The following is a 16,057-nucleotide window of genomic DNA, read 5'->3' on the forward strand; positions in this document are numbered from 1 at the left end:
GGGAGGGAGTATTTTTATCAGAAATCCCTCTTTTCTTGTGATGACACTGGGCCATTTTGCATCCAAGAAACCGAAGCAACCTCGAAGATAAACAAAAACGTGGTCAGGAAGTTTTGTTGTAGGCCTAGCTAGCCTACTATCGTTTGACTTTTCACCAAGGAAATACAATAAGGCATAGTATGCCTATTGCATATGGTTGTTAAGTTCTGTTTGGGGTTTTTCATTTGTTAACTTTATTCACTTGTTAATTTAGTTATTTATTTATTATCTTCAAGTATTCCAAAGACGTGGCTCTGCTGCACTTGCGGCTCAGTCAGTAGGGCGCCCCCTATAGTTAGGCCTTGATGATCGACTTGTTGACATTAGATATGACTTGCTCTGCAGTAGGTGTGTGTGTATATAAAAGTCTAGCCTATTTATTATTCAGCAAAGTCCATAAATAGAAGGTTATAAACGCCAATGCACAATTAAATAATTATGTGTATTGCTGAATGATACAAGTTCCAGGACCGAGATTCAAGACTAGCCATGCGATGTCAGCCACCACAACTTGAGTTCGATTTCCACCGTATACTAACTAACACTGGTAACAGTAACACCGCAGTAGGCTTATACCTCGAGGCCTCCCTAACCACTAAATCTAATTCTACCTCCATGCTCTAACTAAGCGATCCTAATTCTACCTTCATGACGCAAGGAAGCAAGCTTCACTAGTGCAGGTAAATACAATAATATAACGACAAGATTCACCCTAAGCTTCATCCAGAGACAGAGTGTAATCACACATTACATTACACTATAATAGATTTAAAAAAAAAGTAATTTCTCATGTTTTTGTTTAACTAATGCTGCACGTACGTAGGGCACTGGACACTAAACTTTTTTTTAGGCCTACTTGGTAGTTACTCAAAATAGTACGTTGTTAGCATAAAACCTTACTTGGTAACAAGCAATGGAGAGCTAAAAATGTAAGAATTCATTTATTATATCCCCATCCCCATCCTGCTTATTAATTTGTTTTTCTAGGTGTGCAAATTAAAGCAACTTAAATTCAAAAATACTTGGTTGCCCCAACCCCTAAAATAGTTTGTTGTAGGCTTTTTAGTCGCAATAAAAAAAATTGATAGACCCAAATACTTAGGCGCTGCTACTCCTTTTTTTTTTTTTTTTTAAATGTGTCATAAGTTTCGAGAGAGAAAAAAGAGCACAGGGCCCCAGTAAGTGGGTCTAGAAGGCCAATTATACAAACCTACAATGAGTAATATTAATAAAAGCAAAAACATGTGTATTTATACAAATGACTGTCTATTTTTTCAGAAGCCATGAAGATTCTTGTGTCATGTAGGCTTCTCCGGACTGGAGTCATGTTTGCAGTTATCACAGTTGTTACCTACGTGTTTCTTAGTCTGTATTCTAACATATCGATCTTTAAATGCAGCCATCCAACTGGGTAAGCTCATAGCAGTATCCAAGTTCTGTCATTTTTGTGTTATGTTGCCAGTCATAGGTGAAGGTTTTTCCATCAAAGTCATGGTGATTTGAAAGGCCTGGAGCAGCATTGTGTTTGTTCACTAACGCCCAATATCTAGTTGGATTTGCGGGCCTGATACTTGAAGGAGGCAACAAAGGCGATTGCCTCCATATCCCCTTGTCATTGCCTTGGTGCCCTTGAAATGCCCCAGTCGAAATTTACAATTTCCTTATTGGATGCACTAGCTTTACCATGGAGAAAATGCCTTGGTGCCCTTAGTTTTGAAATCAAGTTGGTAATTGTTAAGCGCGGTGTAGCTACGGGGACGGTACACTCGTCCTCGATCACAGTATGTGTGTGAGTCACGCACTACATGTACCTTGGACCGTTGCATGAATGAATCGCACTGTGACTGTTGCATGAACGGCAGAATGTGTTTATGTAACAAATAGGCAGCGCCTAACGACTTGTCATCACGTCTATGGTGCCCCTTGCCCTTTCAAAAACGAAACATACAGGCCTGGATTTTGTGTACCATACCATAACAATCACCCCCAGTTCATTGTACAGGTGTCAGTGTTTTTATCAAATATTATTATCGGATTTCAGATTCCAGGCCGGGGAAAGTACTTTCATTTCCATTTCCCATGGTAATTCTTTTCCTATATCAATTACCATTCATTTCCTCCAGAGAGATGTTTCTTATCAGTGACATTTCTAAAGATACGTTCACACGAGTAGCTGACTTTGAAGCTGATTTAACTGCTGCGAGGCAATGAGAAAGCAAAACTTTGCTGCTTTAAAACACTGCTACTTCACAGCTTAGACAAATGCTAGCAGCAAAAAAATGCTACTGCCTCCTGATCTATAGCAATGGAATTTGATTCTTGAAGCCAAGGGGAAAGGAGTTTAGCAGTGTCTTTTCTCTCTCTTGTGATCGTAACTGACCTCAGCAGTAAACATGATTTCAGCTCAATCTTATTAATGAGGTTGTGTATTTTTTCTCCTGGTCAAATTGCAAGCATACATTTTTCTCCTCAGTTGCTGCCGAAATTATCATAGTTTTACCATTCAGATATTGATCATTGATTGCAAGCCATGCTGGAGAAAGGGGCATGGTGACATCGTACATATGGGAACAAAATTGTGTATTATTCAAGGGGAGTTGGTCAAGAATTAATCTACGTTTACTGTTCCGATGATAGGAAGAAAGGACGGTCCCTAGGAGTTGTTTGATTTCCAGATGATCAGGATGATTTTTTTATTTTGATTCATTGTTGGATGGGGAGCCAGTGCAGTTCATTGAGAGTGGTCATAGAAGGGGCCCTTTGTAACAGTAGGCATAGCGTGCAGCCCATAATGTCCCATTGATGGATTGCAATATGCGTCATCGGCTGCCATATTTGATGAATTGTGCACGCGTGAAGAGCTACCATTGGCTGAGAGTCATGGGCAGCGCGTAACATGCACTTTTCCCTTTGTGAATACATCAAAGATGGCAGTCGATGACGCGTACTGCGACCCATCAACTGACAACAGCAGACCAAAATAACAGCAACCTTGGCCCAGTTTAAAAGTAAATTTATAGCCAAGTCCTTATCTCATAACAGAGAGCCCCCCCCCCCTGCGGTGACTATTTTATCAGCCAAGATATCAGTGAGGTACTAGCTGCTCATCTTTGTGTAATTTGATTCCAGTTACTTCGAAATATCAGTTTCTCACTGGATAAGATAAGAAATGTGGGTTTAGTGCCAACTTATCTGGGGAGTGTAAAGCCCTTCACACTGTACAGTGTGTGTATCTTTTATCCCTGTGGAACACAGCCCTGGGGAGGCCCCGGGCTTTTCTTACCCAATGGTAACCCCAGCACTTTTCCACACTGTGTCCCTATACCACGGGGTTCCGGTTGCACGTTTCAAGAATACCCCTGTGGATAACCGCTTGCCCCTACTCCAGAGCAGGGGTGATATTTTACCCTGGGGTACTTATGCCAATTTGCCAGGGCAGACTTGGGCTTATATAGTGGACACTATTTACTCAAAATGATGATTAGCATAAAACCTTACTTGGTAACGAGTAATGGGGAGAGGTTGATGATATAAAACATTGTGAGAAACGGCTCCCTTCGAAGTGACGTAGTTTTCGAGAAAAAAAGGAATTTTCCATCAATTTGATTTCGAGACCTCAGATTTAAAATAGAGGTATCGAAATCAAGCATCGGAAAGCACACAACTTCGTGTGACAAGGGTGTTTTTTCTTTCATTATTATTTCGCAACTTCGACGACAAACTTAGCTCAAATTTTCACAGGTTTTTTATTTGTGCATGTTGAGATACATACACCAAGTGAGAAGACTGGTTTGACAATTACCAATAGTGTCCACTGCCTTTAAGCTGAGATACGTACACCAAGTGAGAAGACTGGTTTGACAATTACCAATAGTGTCCACTGCCTTTAAGCGATCATAGTGTGAAAAAGCCAGCCCTAAAGTGGTCTCACAACTGAATTGCTTTGATATCAAATCACTCTTAATTCGGTAGCATTTTTTAAGTCATAGGCTAATCAGTCTTTTCAAATGCATTTAAAGCTGGAACCCTTTAAATCATTAAAAAAATGGTAATCAATAATGGGCGACTGCACCCACAGTGTTTCTCTCACTCTAAATAAATAATAGCCACAGCTGTGCACAGCTGCCAACTCCGCCAAAGGGAATTTTGGAGTGAGTGTTGAATGTGAATTGTTATTGCAGCATACATGTTATTGCAGTAACGAAAATCAATATTGGTTAATGACAATTTTGAAAATTTCAACATCTGGTTTATTGTAAAAGAGAAGGCCCAGTGCTTGTGATAACTTTGCTGGCCATGTGTCTAGGTTTATGTGTTATTTCATATAGAGTCGTCTGGGTTGTTGTTGCTTGAGAAAGTAATTATTAATTTGTACAACTCATCTGTTTGTTTAGGATTTTCTTGCTTTAACATCATTGTGGGCATACATGTATATAATACTCATATTTTTTTGTAAGTGTGTTCCTGTGCTCAAGTGCAATATATCTTCTACCTGGATGTTTTCTTATTTGTTATTTTTTTCTTCCGGTTTTGGGGTGAACAAAAACAAAATTCGACCAGAATGAGATTTGAACATGTGACCGCCTGATTAACCAAGTTAAGGTTGTAACAGCCAAAAAACGGAAAAGGAATCTTCAATGTAAAGAGACCCTCCACCAGCGACTCAGCTATTTCCACAGGAACATTTCATGGGGCAAAAAGGATTTTTTCTGTCATTTGAAAATTTTACAATTTCATGTTTAGACCCCTTGCATAGACTGTCACAGATGTTAAAAAATGGAAATATGCAGCGCATGCATGCCACGCACAACTCTCTGCTAATGATAGGAGTCCTTTGACCTCAATGAGGGCACTGTTTGAGTCTATTGTCAGCACTTAAACAACAATGTGCACACAGAGCCTGCATTAAAAAAAAATTAAACAGAGCATTTAAGGCATTGGACTAGTAATTACTGAAAATAATTGTTAGCATAAAAACTAACTTAGTAACAACCATTGGAGAGCTGTTGGTACAGTATAAAACATTGTGAGAGACGGCTTCCTCTGAAGTAACATAGTTTTTGAGGAAGAGGCAATTTCTCACTATTAATATTTAACGACTTCAGGCTTAAAGCGTTTTATTGGGCATCTGAAAGCACACAACTTTGTGCAACAAGGGTGGTCTTATTTCCATTATTCTCTTGCAACTTTGATGACCAATTGAGTCAAAATGTTCACAGGTTTGGTATTTTATGTTGGGATACACCACAGTGAGAATGCTCATGATCTTTGACAATTACCAAAGGTGTTTAATGCCATCAGATATTTTTTTCTAATGTTTGTCTTCTTCTTTTTATTCAGACCATCCGAGCAAAGCCAAAGGTTGGAACCCAGTCTCAAACAGAGTAGTCTACCGCTCTCTTCATCCGTCCCCCAAAATGACTACCCGTCCGAGAATGAACTTGTCCAACTGAAACATAACGACCCAGAGTTCAGCTTCAGGAAAAACAATCTTTTTCAGCCATCAGTAAGTTCTCTTTTGTTTCAGGCTCTTGTGATTTTACATGGCCTCCATGGTCAGTGTGCTTCTTTCTGTGCAATATTTTTATGTGCTTATGTGCATTTTGATTTCCTAAATACCTCTCTGTTTTTATTTAAAGGCAGTGGACACTATTGGTAATTGTCAAAGACTAGCCTTCACAGTTGGTGTATCTCAACATGCATAAAATAACAAACCTGTGAAAATTTGAGCTCAATCGGTCATCAAAGTTGCGAGATAATAATGAAAGAAAGAACACCCTTGTCACACGAAGTTGTGTTGTTTAGATGGTTGATTTCGAGACCTCAAGTTCTTAATCTGAGGTCTCAAAATCAAATTCGTGGAAAATTACTTCTTTCTCGAAAACTATGGCACTTCAGAGGGAGCCATCTCTCACAATGTTTTATACCATCAACCTCTCCCCATTACTCGTCACCAAGAAAGGTTTTATGCTAATAATTATTTTGAGTAATTACCAATAGTGTCCACTGTCTTTAAATACAGTCTACTTCAAATAATCTTGTTGCATTCCTTTTAATTCTAACGACGCTGTTTTGTAATGAACCGATCCTGCCTGTCAATCAAACTGTGCACGTTCACCCATTTGACCAATCACAGCAATGATTGTGGTCGCACAAACTCAGTCATGCGTGCGCGTATATTATTTGGCACGCGCGGCAGAATCATGCAGAATGTCATTGGGAGTGCTCGTACACGTGTCTTGCTCGCGTGCGCGGTGGGCGGAGCTTAGTGGAAAGCCGGAACGGTCCATTCAGCCAGTATGCTGCAATGAGCAGTCTTTTAATAAGACATAATAATATAAAAGGCACTGGACACTATTGATAAAAAACTCAAATAATTTGGGTCTACATCCTTTCTTAGATTTCTGAGGGTTGGTGTCCTTTTCACATTGCTGTAGCCAGAGATGTGGTTGATACCAACTTGGTACCCTCTGTCACATCGCTAAATGTGGATGGATTTGTGTGTCAATACTTTTATCTGAATTCTACACTCAACTGTAAATTTGTTACGAATCTACATTCGGTAGATTTGTTATTAACTAAAGTGAATTGTTCAACTGGAAAATGTCTTTTCAAATTGAAAGATAATATGTTGCGTATCAAACCGCAACGGGAACATATTTAAAACAAAAATTGTAAAAAAAAATTCACTTTAGTAACAGAAATATTGTAAAACCTTTATCGCCGTCTTTCCTTTTACAGAAATGCCCAACATCCATTCAGAAGAAATTGCTGAATATTTCTTGGACGTCCGAGAAGTACCATCCAGAGATTAAGCAGCTGCTTACCAGCTCCAACATCAGCGTGCAAGAATACCAGAGACTTTCAAAGTATTGGATGCCATTTGGATTTAAGTATCATGTCAACTTTACATATGAAGGTACTTTTAGTGGGGGAATGTCGTCGTGATAGACATGTTACTAAAAATAATAATAGTAATACTAGGTTCTTATATATAGCGCTTTATCACACCCCTAGGGGCTTATCAAAGCGCTCAGTATTTTGTCCTGCAAGGTATGTGGAGCTACATTTATGAGACTTATTCCTTTAATTGCATCATTTAATGGTTTACAAGGTGTTGGGCACAATATGCTGCCGATCAAACAAGGAACACCGGTACAAACCCCTTCTCTTTTTCAATAAGTACACTGGGTTCTTTTATGTGCATTACACAACATACGGGACCAACGGCTTTATAAGTTCCATCCTATGGATGAAAAGTGTCAAAGAGTAGGACTGTGTCAGACATTGTACTATGTGGGTACATTAAACACATGATATCTTAGAACTTATAAGAAATGTTTAATTTGCGTTGGGGATAAAGAATATTACTATTCGTTTTTACCCGTATACGGATGTGTGTTACAACTATATACTCGGTTGGGATTCGAACCCACGACCCTTGCAATTCTAGAGCAGTGTCTAACCAACTAGACTACCGAGGTTGCCCGGTAGCTAGAGGCAGTTCAGATCCTATGTTTTGGCAGCGATTACCGCATTGATATAATAACATGTTTTTACCCTTACACTGATGGCTTTCCTGAGTTGTGTGAACAAAAATTCACAAGCAAATCACTCGGGTGGGATTCAAACCCATGACCTTTGCATGGTCTTGTGTCGTTTATGCATTTTAATGTTTCCTGCTTTTTATCGTTCAATTTTAACTAACTTTTAATTGTATTACCTGCCAAATTGTACATTTAAGACCACAATTCAGTTTTTTTTTTACTGCTAGTGTCTTTATAAATATTGATGAAATAAATAAACCATAATATCTTATTATCCATAGTGCATTAATCACTCAATATCACGCTTAGGGGGTCAAAAATATTTTCTAAAATCAGAAGAAATTAAAACCGACTATTAAATTGAATTGTTTTTATCAACTCATTTTGTTCAGAAACACAAACCCATCCTTTTCTTTGATAAACCGTTTTTGCTTTGATTCAGAGCTTCTGAAGGTTCTTAGACTGTTCCCAAGAGAGGAGTCCATCTTTGACTTCTCTCAATCAGAGACCAGACCTCAGTGTATCTCCTGTGCGGTCGTCGGTAATGGAGGAATTCTTAATGGATCCAAGATGGGCAAAGAAATTGACGGTCACAATATGGTGTTTAGGTAAGTGCAAAAAAGAAATCCCCAACAGTCATGCAGGCCAACTAAATGGGGACTCTTAAAGGAACACGTTGCCTTGGATCGGACGAGTTGGTCAAAACAAAAGCGTTTGTCACCGTTGTTTATATAATGCATATGGTTGGAAAGATGTTTTAAAAGTAGAATACAATGATCCACACAAGTTTGCCTCGAAATTGCGTGGTTTTTCTTCTACTGTGCGAACTAACACGGTCGGCCATTTATGGGAGTCAAAATTTTGACCCCCATAAATGGCCGACGTGTTAGTCGACAAGGTAAAGGGAAAACCACGCAATTTCGAGGCATGTTTGTGTGCATCATTGTATTCTACTTTTACAACATCTTTCCAGCCATATGCATTTTATAACAAACGGTTACAAACGCTTTCCAAAGACCAACTCGACCGATCCAAGACAACGTGTTCCTTTAATCAACCATTAGAATAGAACTAAGTAAACACAGACAACAATACAAAAACAACAGTAGATCTAAGACATGAAAGTATGTATATATAATAAGTTTATAGGAATTGAGGCATAGCCTTGAGATCAATTCAAGAATTGACTCCGCGATAGTGCAGATCCTATTAGCTAAAGTAGTAGTCCCAGCCAATTTTCTATACCTTCCGCCCGGGTAATAGTTAAAAAGCAGGGCAGTTCTTTTCAGAACTGAGAAGTCTCCTGAACACCCAATAAATCTACTCCGTGGTAGTAGAATAAAGCAAGACAGTTCTCTTAGAACAAACTCTACCTGGCAAGTAGATACACACACGGTGTTACTGCAAACCAGTTATATATTGATGATACTATCTTGAGCAATCCTTTTTAGTTCAATTGCATTTGTCCTGTTAAAGGGTTATGGGACTCGTTTACGCATTCGCACGCCTTCAGGGTGGGCTGTAACTCGTGTTACTCACTTGTTACACTAACGTTAGGCTGGTGTTTAGTGCAGTTGGATAAACTTCATTGATTGGAAATGCATGTTATAATAAAACTTATCGCTGGCTGTTTTGCATCCCAGTTATGGTGGATAGCATCTGCCAAAGAAATTTGATTTGACTGAGCAAGTCTTGTGCGTGGTAGGCCAGATGAAAATGCATGACTTGGTTTCCTTCAGGTACCAAAGGCCCTTGAAAGGACAAAGTGTTTGTTTAAAGACACTGGACACTACTGGTAATTATCAAAGACCAGTCTCCTCCTTTGGTGTATCTCAACATATGCACAAAATAACAAACCTGTGAAAATATGAGCTCAATCGGTCGTCGAAGTTGCGAGATAATAATGAAAGAAAAAACACCATTGTCACACGAAGTTGTGTGCTTTCAAATGCTTGATTTCGAGACCTCAAATTCTAAATCCGAGGTCTCCAAATCAAATTTGTGAAAAATTGCTTCTTTCTCGAAAACTACGTCACTTCAGAGGGAGCCGTTTCTCACTATGTTTTATACTATCAACCTCTCCCCATTACCCATTACCAAGAAAGGTTTTATGCTAATAATTATTTTGAGTAGTTACCAATAGTGTCCATTGCCTTTAATGTTTGAGAACCAAAAATAAATTGTGAAGTGTGGGACTTTCACTTTCAGTTATGGAAATCAATATTTACGATGTGACGTTTTGTGTTGATTTTTTTTTTTAAGGGTGAACAATTGCATCAGACGTGGCTATGAAGTGGATGTTGGGAATCGGACCACCCACCTTGTGTTGATGGATCGATCACTCGGACAGACTAACATTAAAGATGTACCCAGAGATAAGGTACAGGAATGCAAATGGATTCGAATCTCTCGCATTCAAAAACTGAATCTACGTTGTAATTTGGACGCTAATTACCCTTGTCATACCTGACCTCCCTGCCTGGTGCATGTTTCCCTCCATCCTACAATGTAGACTGCTTTAAGAGGAATGTCAATTCATCCCTTCAGCTTCCCTGAGTTTTTTTCCACTAGAAATCATTTTTCTTTGTGTAGCCCCACACCAAGAGTGACTTTTAGCCTTGTTTGCCTCTGATAAAAAAAAAGAGGCCGAATTGGGAATGGCATGGCTCATTTGAGCTCGATATGTGGCATGGTGTACCCTCCCCCCCACCTTCATTTTGTCTTCATTGTTTGTTTATTTGTTTGTTTGTTCAGGTGATTGTTTGTTTGTTTGTTTGTTTGTCTAGATGATCTTCCTATCAAGGGAGCTCGGCAAAACTCCCACGTGGGGATACACCAACTGGCCACAGCCAATCTCTCTCAACAAACATAGGTCTAACGCCTACGATTATGAATTGCACAAATATACCCACAGCCTTGTGATTGCAAGCCATGCAGCCTCACCACTGGACCGCGGTGACCATTGTGTTCTTAAAATCTCAGGGATTCTTAGATAATTTCTCTTTCGGGGAGGGGGAGGTATAAGGTGAAAGAGTGTGCTATAAAGTATGGGAATATTTGGGGAGGGGACACACACCCACTGCCACATTTTTGGCTAGATGTAATGATGAGGGAAGAGAGGTTTTCAGAGCGCAGCATCAAGGCTTTTGGAACTCCCTTTATGAAACTGTGAAACTTTCAGCCAACTTGGCACATCCCAGCGTCTTGTACCAAAAATGCCCAGACGGCCGCAATTGACCAACTTTTGCTCAATGGGATCATAGCGTATGGTGATGATTAAATACAGAAATGAATGGTCTGTAAAGTTGAAGCATTTTGTTAACTCTATTTTCTATATTATGCTGTCATTGCTTGTGGCGGATACGGTGTTTTATAAAGTTCCCATTATCATTATAATAATACGATATTTGTGAAGGTATTTCCTTTGTGGCCATTGCTTGTACTGTCCAGACCTAGTTGCCTGTAACTTACTTCAAGAAACATAACCTTGACATTTACGTTGTTCTTTTGTGATCTTACCAACAGGGAATCAAGTATATACTACTACCATGTCGTAAGAACGATTTTGAATACATCGTAAACGAGGTGGCTGGCACAAGTCGCAGGCGGAAGTTACGCGCCGATGCGAACGATGTCAGGATTCTTCATCCCGATTTCGTTCGATATGTTCACAAAATGTAAGTTGAAAGTAAACAAGTTGGTTTCAGGTTAACTTTGACATGAAGACACTGGTACCAATCTATTATATGGTATATGTGGCGTGTCATGGCCTAGCGGTTAAGAGCACCGGACTCAAGCTCTAGTGTTCACCAGAGTGTGGGTTCGAGAGTTGTAACACCTTTGTCCTAAAACTGCGATGCTTCGCCTTTGGTCCCATGTGTTGTGTAGCGCATGTAAAAGAACCTAGTGCACGTATTGTAAAGAGAAGGGGTTCAACCCGATGTTCCTGGTCTGATCGGCAGCAAATTGTGCCACAGCACCTTGTCAAAAATAACATGGTGCTATAAAAGGATTAGGTCTCATAATTCAACTGTAGTCCTAATTCAAACGTAGTCCCACGTCTTGCAGGAAATATTGTATGTTACCGCGCCAGGAGCGTCACTGAGTGACGGAAATGCGCGCTATATAAGAAGCCACTGTTATTATTATTATTATTATTATATTACAAATGAAATGTGTGTCTTTTAGTGAATAATGTGGAAAACCTAACTGCCCACCAACATGGAGAGCGTGGCATCAGTCGCCGCGTGTGACACGCGTGCAAGGGGTCAATAGGCTTCTAACAACAAGTTTATATTGCCATTAATTATTTAGAGTGATTTTCAAATCGCATACTCCTTTAAAACTGGTTCAACATCTGACCCATGGCTGCCTCTCAGAAAAAGATTCATAAACAATTGTTAAAAATAAATAGATGGAGAATAATTAATTTTGATTTTACCCAATACATGTACATCGATGTATGTTAGCACTGTATACATGTACTCAGTACTTTCCCGAGCTCTTTGAACATGTTGAACAAGAATTACAGGCATATTACTAAGGTGGGATTTGAACCCATGACCCCTGCATTTCTAGGGCATTGTCTCACCAATTGTTAAAACTGTTTCTTTCTCTGTTTTTTATTATTTTTTTTTTTCCCCCCGTTACTTTCAGATGGGAAAATACCAAAGCCTTCCGACCGACGACGGGCGGAATGATGTTTTTCACCGCTCTCCATGCTGGCTGTGATAGTATCAGTGTCTATGGTATGGGCTTCACGGGCCACTTCACAGAGCACTATTACGATCGTGCCTATATCAGATACAAGAGTTTCAGAGCGAGTCATGACTTCGGGAAAGAGATTGAAATACTTCAGAGTTTGAATAGGGATGGAGTTATTCGATGGTACAAACGAGATGTACCAGAGTTCCAGTGAGAACATGACATTTTTATTTTGGTTACTCCTCGTTGACAATGCAATATTTTAGATTTTGAAAACAAAAATCTCCAAGTATGGATCTGATTCTGGATTCCCTCTGGTAATACTGACCAATGTTTGAATCCTGCCCTGGTCAGTCGCAACACTCGTATCCTTGAGCAAGGCACTTCATCATAATAGCTTCTCTCCACCCAGGAATACAAATGGGTACAGGCAAGAGCTGGGGAGTCACATGCGATGGACTGGCATCCGTCCAACGGGGAATATAGATATTCTCAGAGATTGGGATATGGGTTGTGAACTGGTCATGACACTTGTGTCCTTGACTATGCACTATCATAATTGCTTCTCTTTGCCCAGGAGTACAAATGGGTACCCGGGTACCTGTTCTGAGCGTTCTGACCACCACAGCATCCCTGGGTTGTATACTCCCCAGGGAGCTGAGAAAGATTACAGGAATGTACTGTAAAATACGCTTTTCAAGATCTACTTATTTTTATTATTAATACGACTCATCAGTACTCTGTGCCTTATTATACATGTGTTCATCACTTGAGTGCAACTAGATCATAATATAACAACCATTATTTGTTCTCTTGCAAAAAGGTGGTATTTTTGTACGAAACCCTTGGATAAGCCATTTTGAGGTATAGTGGAGTCATTACCATTGGACACTATTTAGGTTTGGGTACGTTGTTTGTATTGACCCCTTGCATGTACGTCACACGCGGCAACTGTGTCACGCTCACCATATTACGTGTAAACGCTGCGACGCCTAAAATGCGCATTTCACTGAATAACGCACAGAGTGTTATTTCCCACCAATATGGCGGAACTAAGATTATTCTGATGATGATGACGACAGGTGAATTGGGTCAATAAAACAAACAGTACACATGGTGTTCGCCATATCTCAAAATGGCTACTTGAGTGAGGTATGACCTAATTGCATGTAGCAAATTGTTGTTGTTGGGGTTTTTTTCAAAAAATTACTTTTTGACTAAACTCAACTGAGTTGCAAACTTGTACTGACAAGACAATTTAAACAATGTGCCAACCAAACAACTCTGGGATATCTTTACATGTTGTACTCTTAATATTGTACTTAAATTTCTCTTAATATTGTACTTAAATTTCTCTTTTCGTCTACCATTTTTTCTTCTTCCAATCTTGCTCATGGCCATGAATAATTAAAACACAGCTTTTTAGAGATGTATAAGTGATTGTAAATAACTAATGAGAGTTTAATGTTGTAGTGTGTCTTTATGGATTAGTGAGTGAGTTAAACAAACGAAGATGTCACACTCGAATGATTAAGATAAACACGCAGATGTTTGTGTGTCTACAGTGCTAAAACAATTCCAGAAAATTTTCTACGTAATTACAGACACAAATTACTTGAATGTTAACAAAACTATGTGCAATGACAATAATTTATTTCATTCTTGTAATAAGTAGGATTTGAAACTTTGCATGGTGGGAGTATAATCAGATGAAGTTTGCGGTAGCACCATTTGTAAATATCTCTTTTGGGTAGTGTTGGTTCGAAAAAGAACAAGTGGTTGATGACTCAATGTTTCCAGATGATCAGAGGACAATCAGAGAATACTGATCGCAAATGTTGAGTCGTTAACCACTAGTTACTTCTCGCAGTCACCAATACTGGAAAGAGATTTACACATCTTAAACTATTTCTGTGACGTACTGTCACTCTATTGTTGAGTGAAGATTATTTTTATGAATCAACACTTAACTGTAGATTTGTAATATATTCTGCAGTTGAATGTAGATTCATTACAAACTAAAGTAAATAGTTCATCTTAAAAATAATGTCTTTCCAAACTGAAAGATAGCATGAAGTGCAACAAAACAAAGCTGAAAATATGTTATCTTTCAGTTTACAAAAACCTTTTCCAGTTTAGAGAATCACTTTAGTGACATAATTTATTGTTAGCTGAGCAAACTGACATTGTACTTGATAATGTTGCAAGCACTACAGTATGCCTATATATTTTCTAAAATAATTATAAAATGTCACCAGCCGTCGTTTGAAAAAGAATACGAAGTTTGGTAGACTGACATAGTGTTGTTTTATAGAAGGAAATAGTTTAAGTCAAAGAATAGACTCTGAAGTGTAGATTCGTGAATACATGTATTGCCTTCGGCTCGTACATTCCATTCCTGAATCTACACTTTCTCGTCCATTCTCCTTAACATAATGCTACTGTAAACCTCACCTGATTAATGTATTTTTTTAAATTAATTTATAATTTTCTAGAGCTCGGTGTATTTATGAATTTTCCACCTTGTTTATGTTGTTTTCATATTTTGACTAAACTTGATTATCGGTAAAGTGAGAAAATTTGATCAGATGCAGCAATATTTACATAAATGATTCATGAGCGACAACTTGTTTTGTTAGAATTTAGCCCACCTATTTAAATTAGTGAGTAGGCGATGAGTTATGCAGTTTGATAGAAAACATATTTATTTGAGTAAACTAAATTCAGACTGTGAACTTGATTGTCAGTAATTTGGGTAAATTATGTTCAACTGCAGCAATATTTACATAAATGATTTCTCAATAATGACAAATATTTGTTCAAGAATATGGCCCACCTATTAAAAAGAGTTTGCAGGTACTTTGAAAGATAATGAACAAATTATAATTATTTCAGGAAACCAAATTCAAAAAGCCCTTTGTACTGGACGCTGAAGTTGCAAGAGAACAATAACAAAATTAAAAACACCCTTTTTGCACAAGTTGTGTGCTTTCACATGCCTTGAACTTGAGACCTCAGCTAAGACCTTGTGTTCAATTCAAATATTTTAGTGAGAAATTACTTCTTTCTCAAAAACTATGAAACTTCAGAGGGAGCCGTTTCTCACAATGTTTTATACTACCACAGCTCTCCCTTGCTTGCTACAAAGTTTTGTTTTTGTTTTTTTACAATTATTTTGAGTAATTACCAAAGGTGTCCAGCACCTCTAAGTCCAAGCCTTGTTTTTGAAAGGACCTGTCTGATTTTTATTTGTAACTGGCAATATTTTATTTTATTTTGTCTCTGTTAACCCTTCTACTTTTTAATCATTTAATACGGTCCATTGTGGTAATGAATGATGAATAAACTATGTCCACCTGTAATATGAAGTCATGTGGTGAATGTATCTACTTTTCACAGTCAACCCTCCCACTGTCTGACCATTCAATACAAACCACTGTGATTTTGAATGATTGATGAACTTTGACAGCCTGCAATATGATATCATGTGATGATTGCATCTCAATAGTACACAGTCAACCCTCCTACTGTCTGACCATCAACTATAAACCACCATGGGTTCGGATGATAAACTATGCCAGCCTGCAATATAATATGTGATGATTGCATCTCAATAGTACACAGTCAACCCTCCCACTGTCTGACCATCAACTATAAACCACCATGGGTTTGGATGATAAACTATGCCAGCCTACAATATGATATCATGTGATAAATGCATCAACACAGTGAACAGTCAACCCTCCTACTGTTTGTCCGTTTAATAT

The 16,057-nt window shown here is 38.6% G+C and overlaps 1 protein-coding gene across 1 annotated transcript; it reads left to right on the forward strand.

The window, feature by feature from the left end:
- The first annotated feature begins 376 nt into the window (after positions 1-376).
- LOC139934093 (alpha-N-acetylgalactosaminide alpha-2,6-sialyltransferase 1-like) lies at positions 377-15,746 on the forward strand. The gene is made up of 8 exons (XM_071928384.1): positions 377-719; positions 1,318-1,450; positions 5,380-5,545; positions 6,781-6,958; positions 8,029-8,194; positions 9,849-9,966; positions 11,112-11,263; positions 12,243-15,746. Exons 2-8 carry the CDS (start codon positions 1,323-1,325, stop codon positions 12,502-12,504), a joined length of 1,170 nt encoding a protein of 389 aa, XP_071784485.1. The 5' UTR covers positions 377-719; positions 1,318-1,322; the 3' UTR covers positions 12,505-15,746.
- Positions 15,747-16,057: the final 311 nt, after the last annotated feature.

This window comes from Asterias amurensis, chromosome 2 (genome assembly GCF_032118995.1).
Source record: "Asterias amurensis chromosome 2, ASM3211899v1".
In the NCBI taxonomy this organism is placed as follows: domain Eukaryota; kingdom Metazoa; phylum Echinodermata; class Asteroidea; order Forcipulatida; family Asteriidae; genus Asterias; species Asterias amurensis.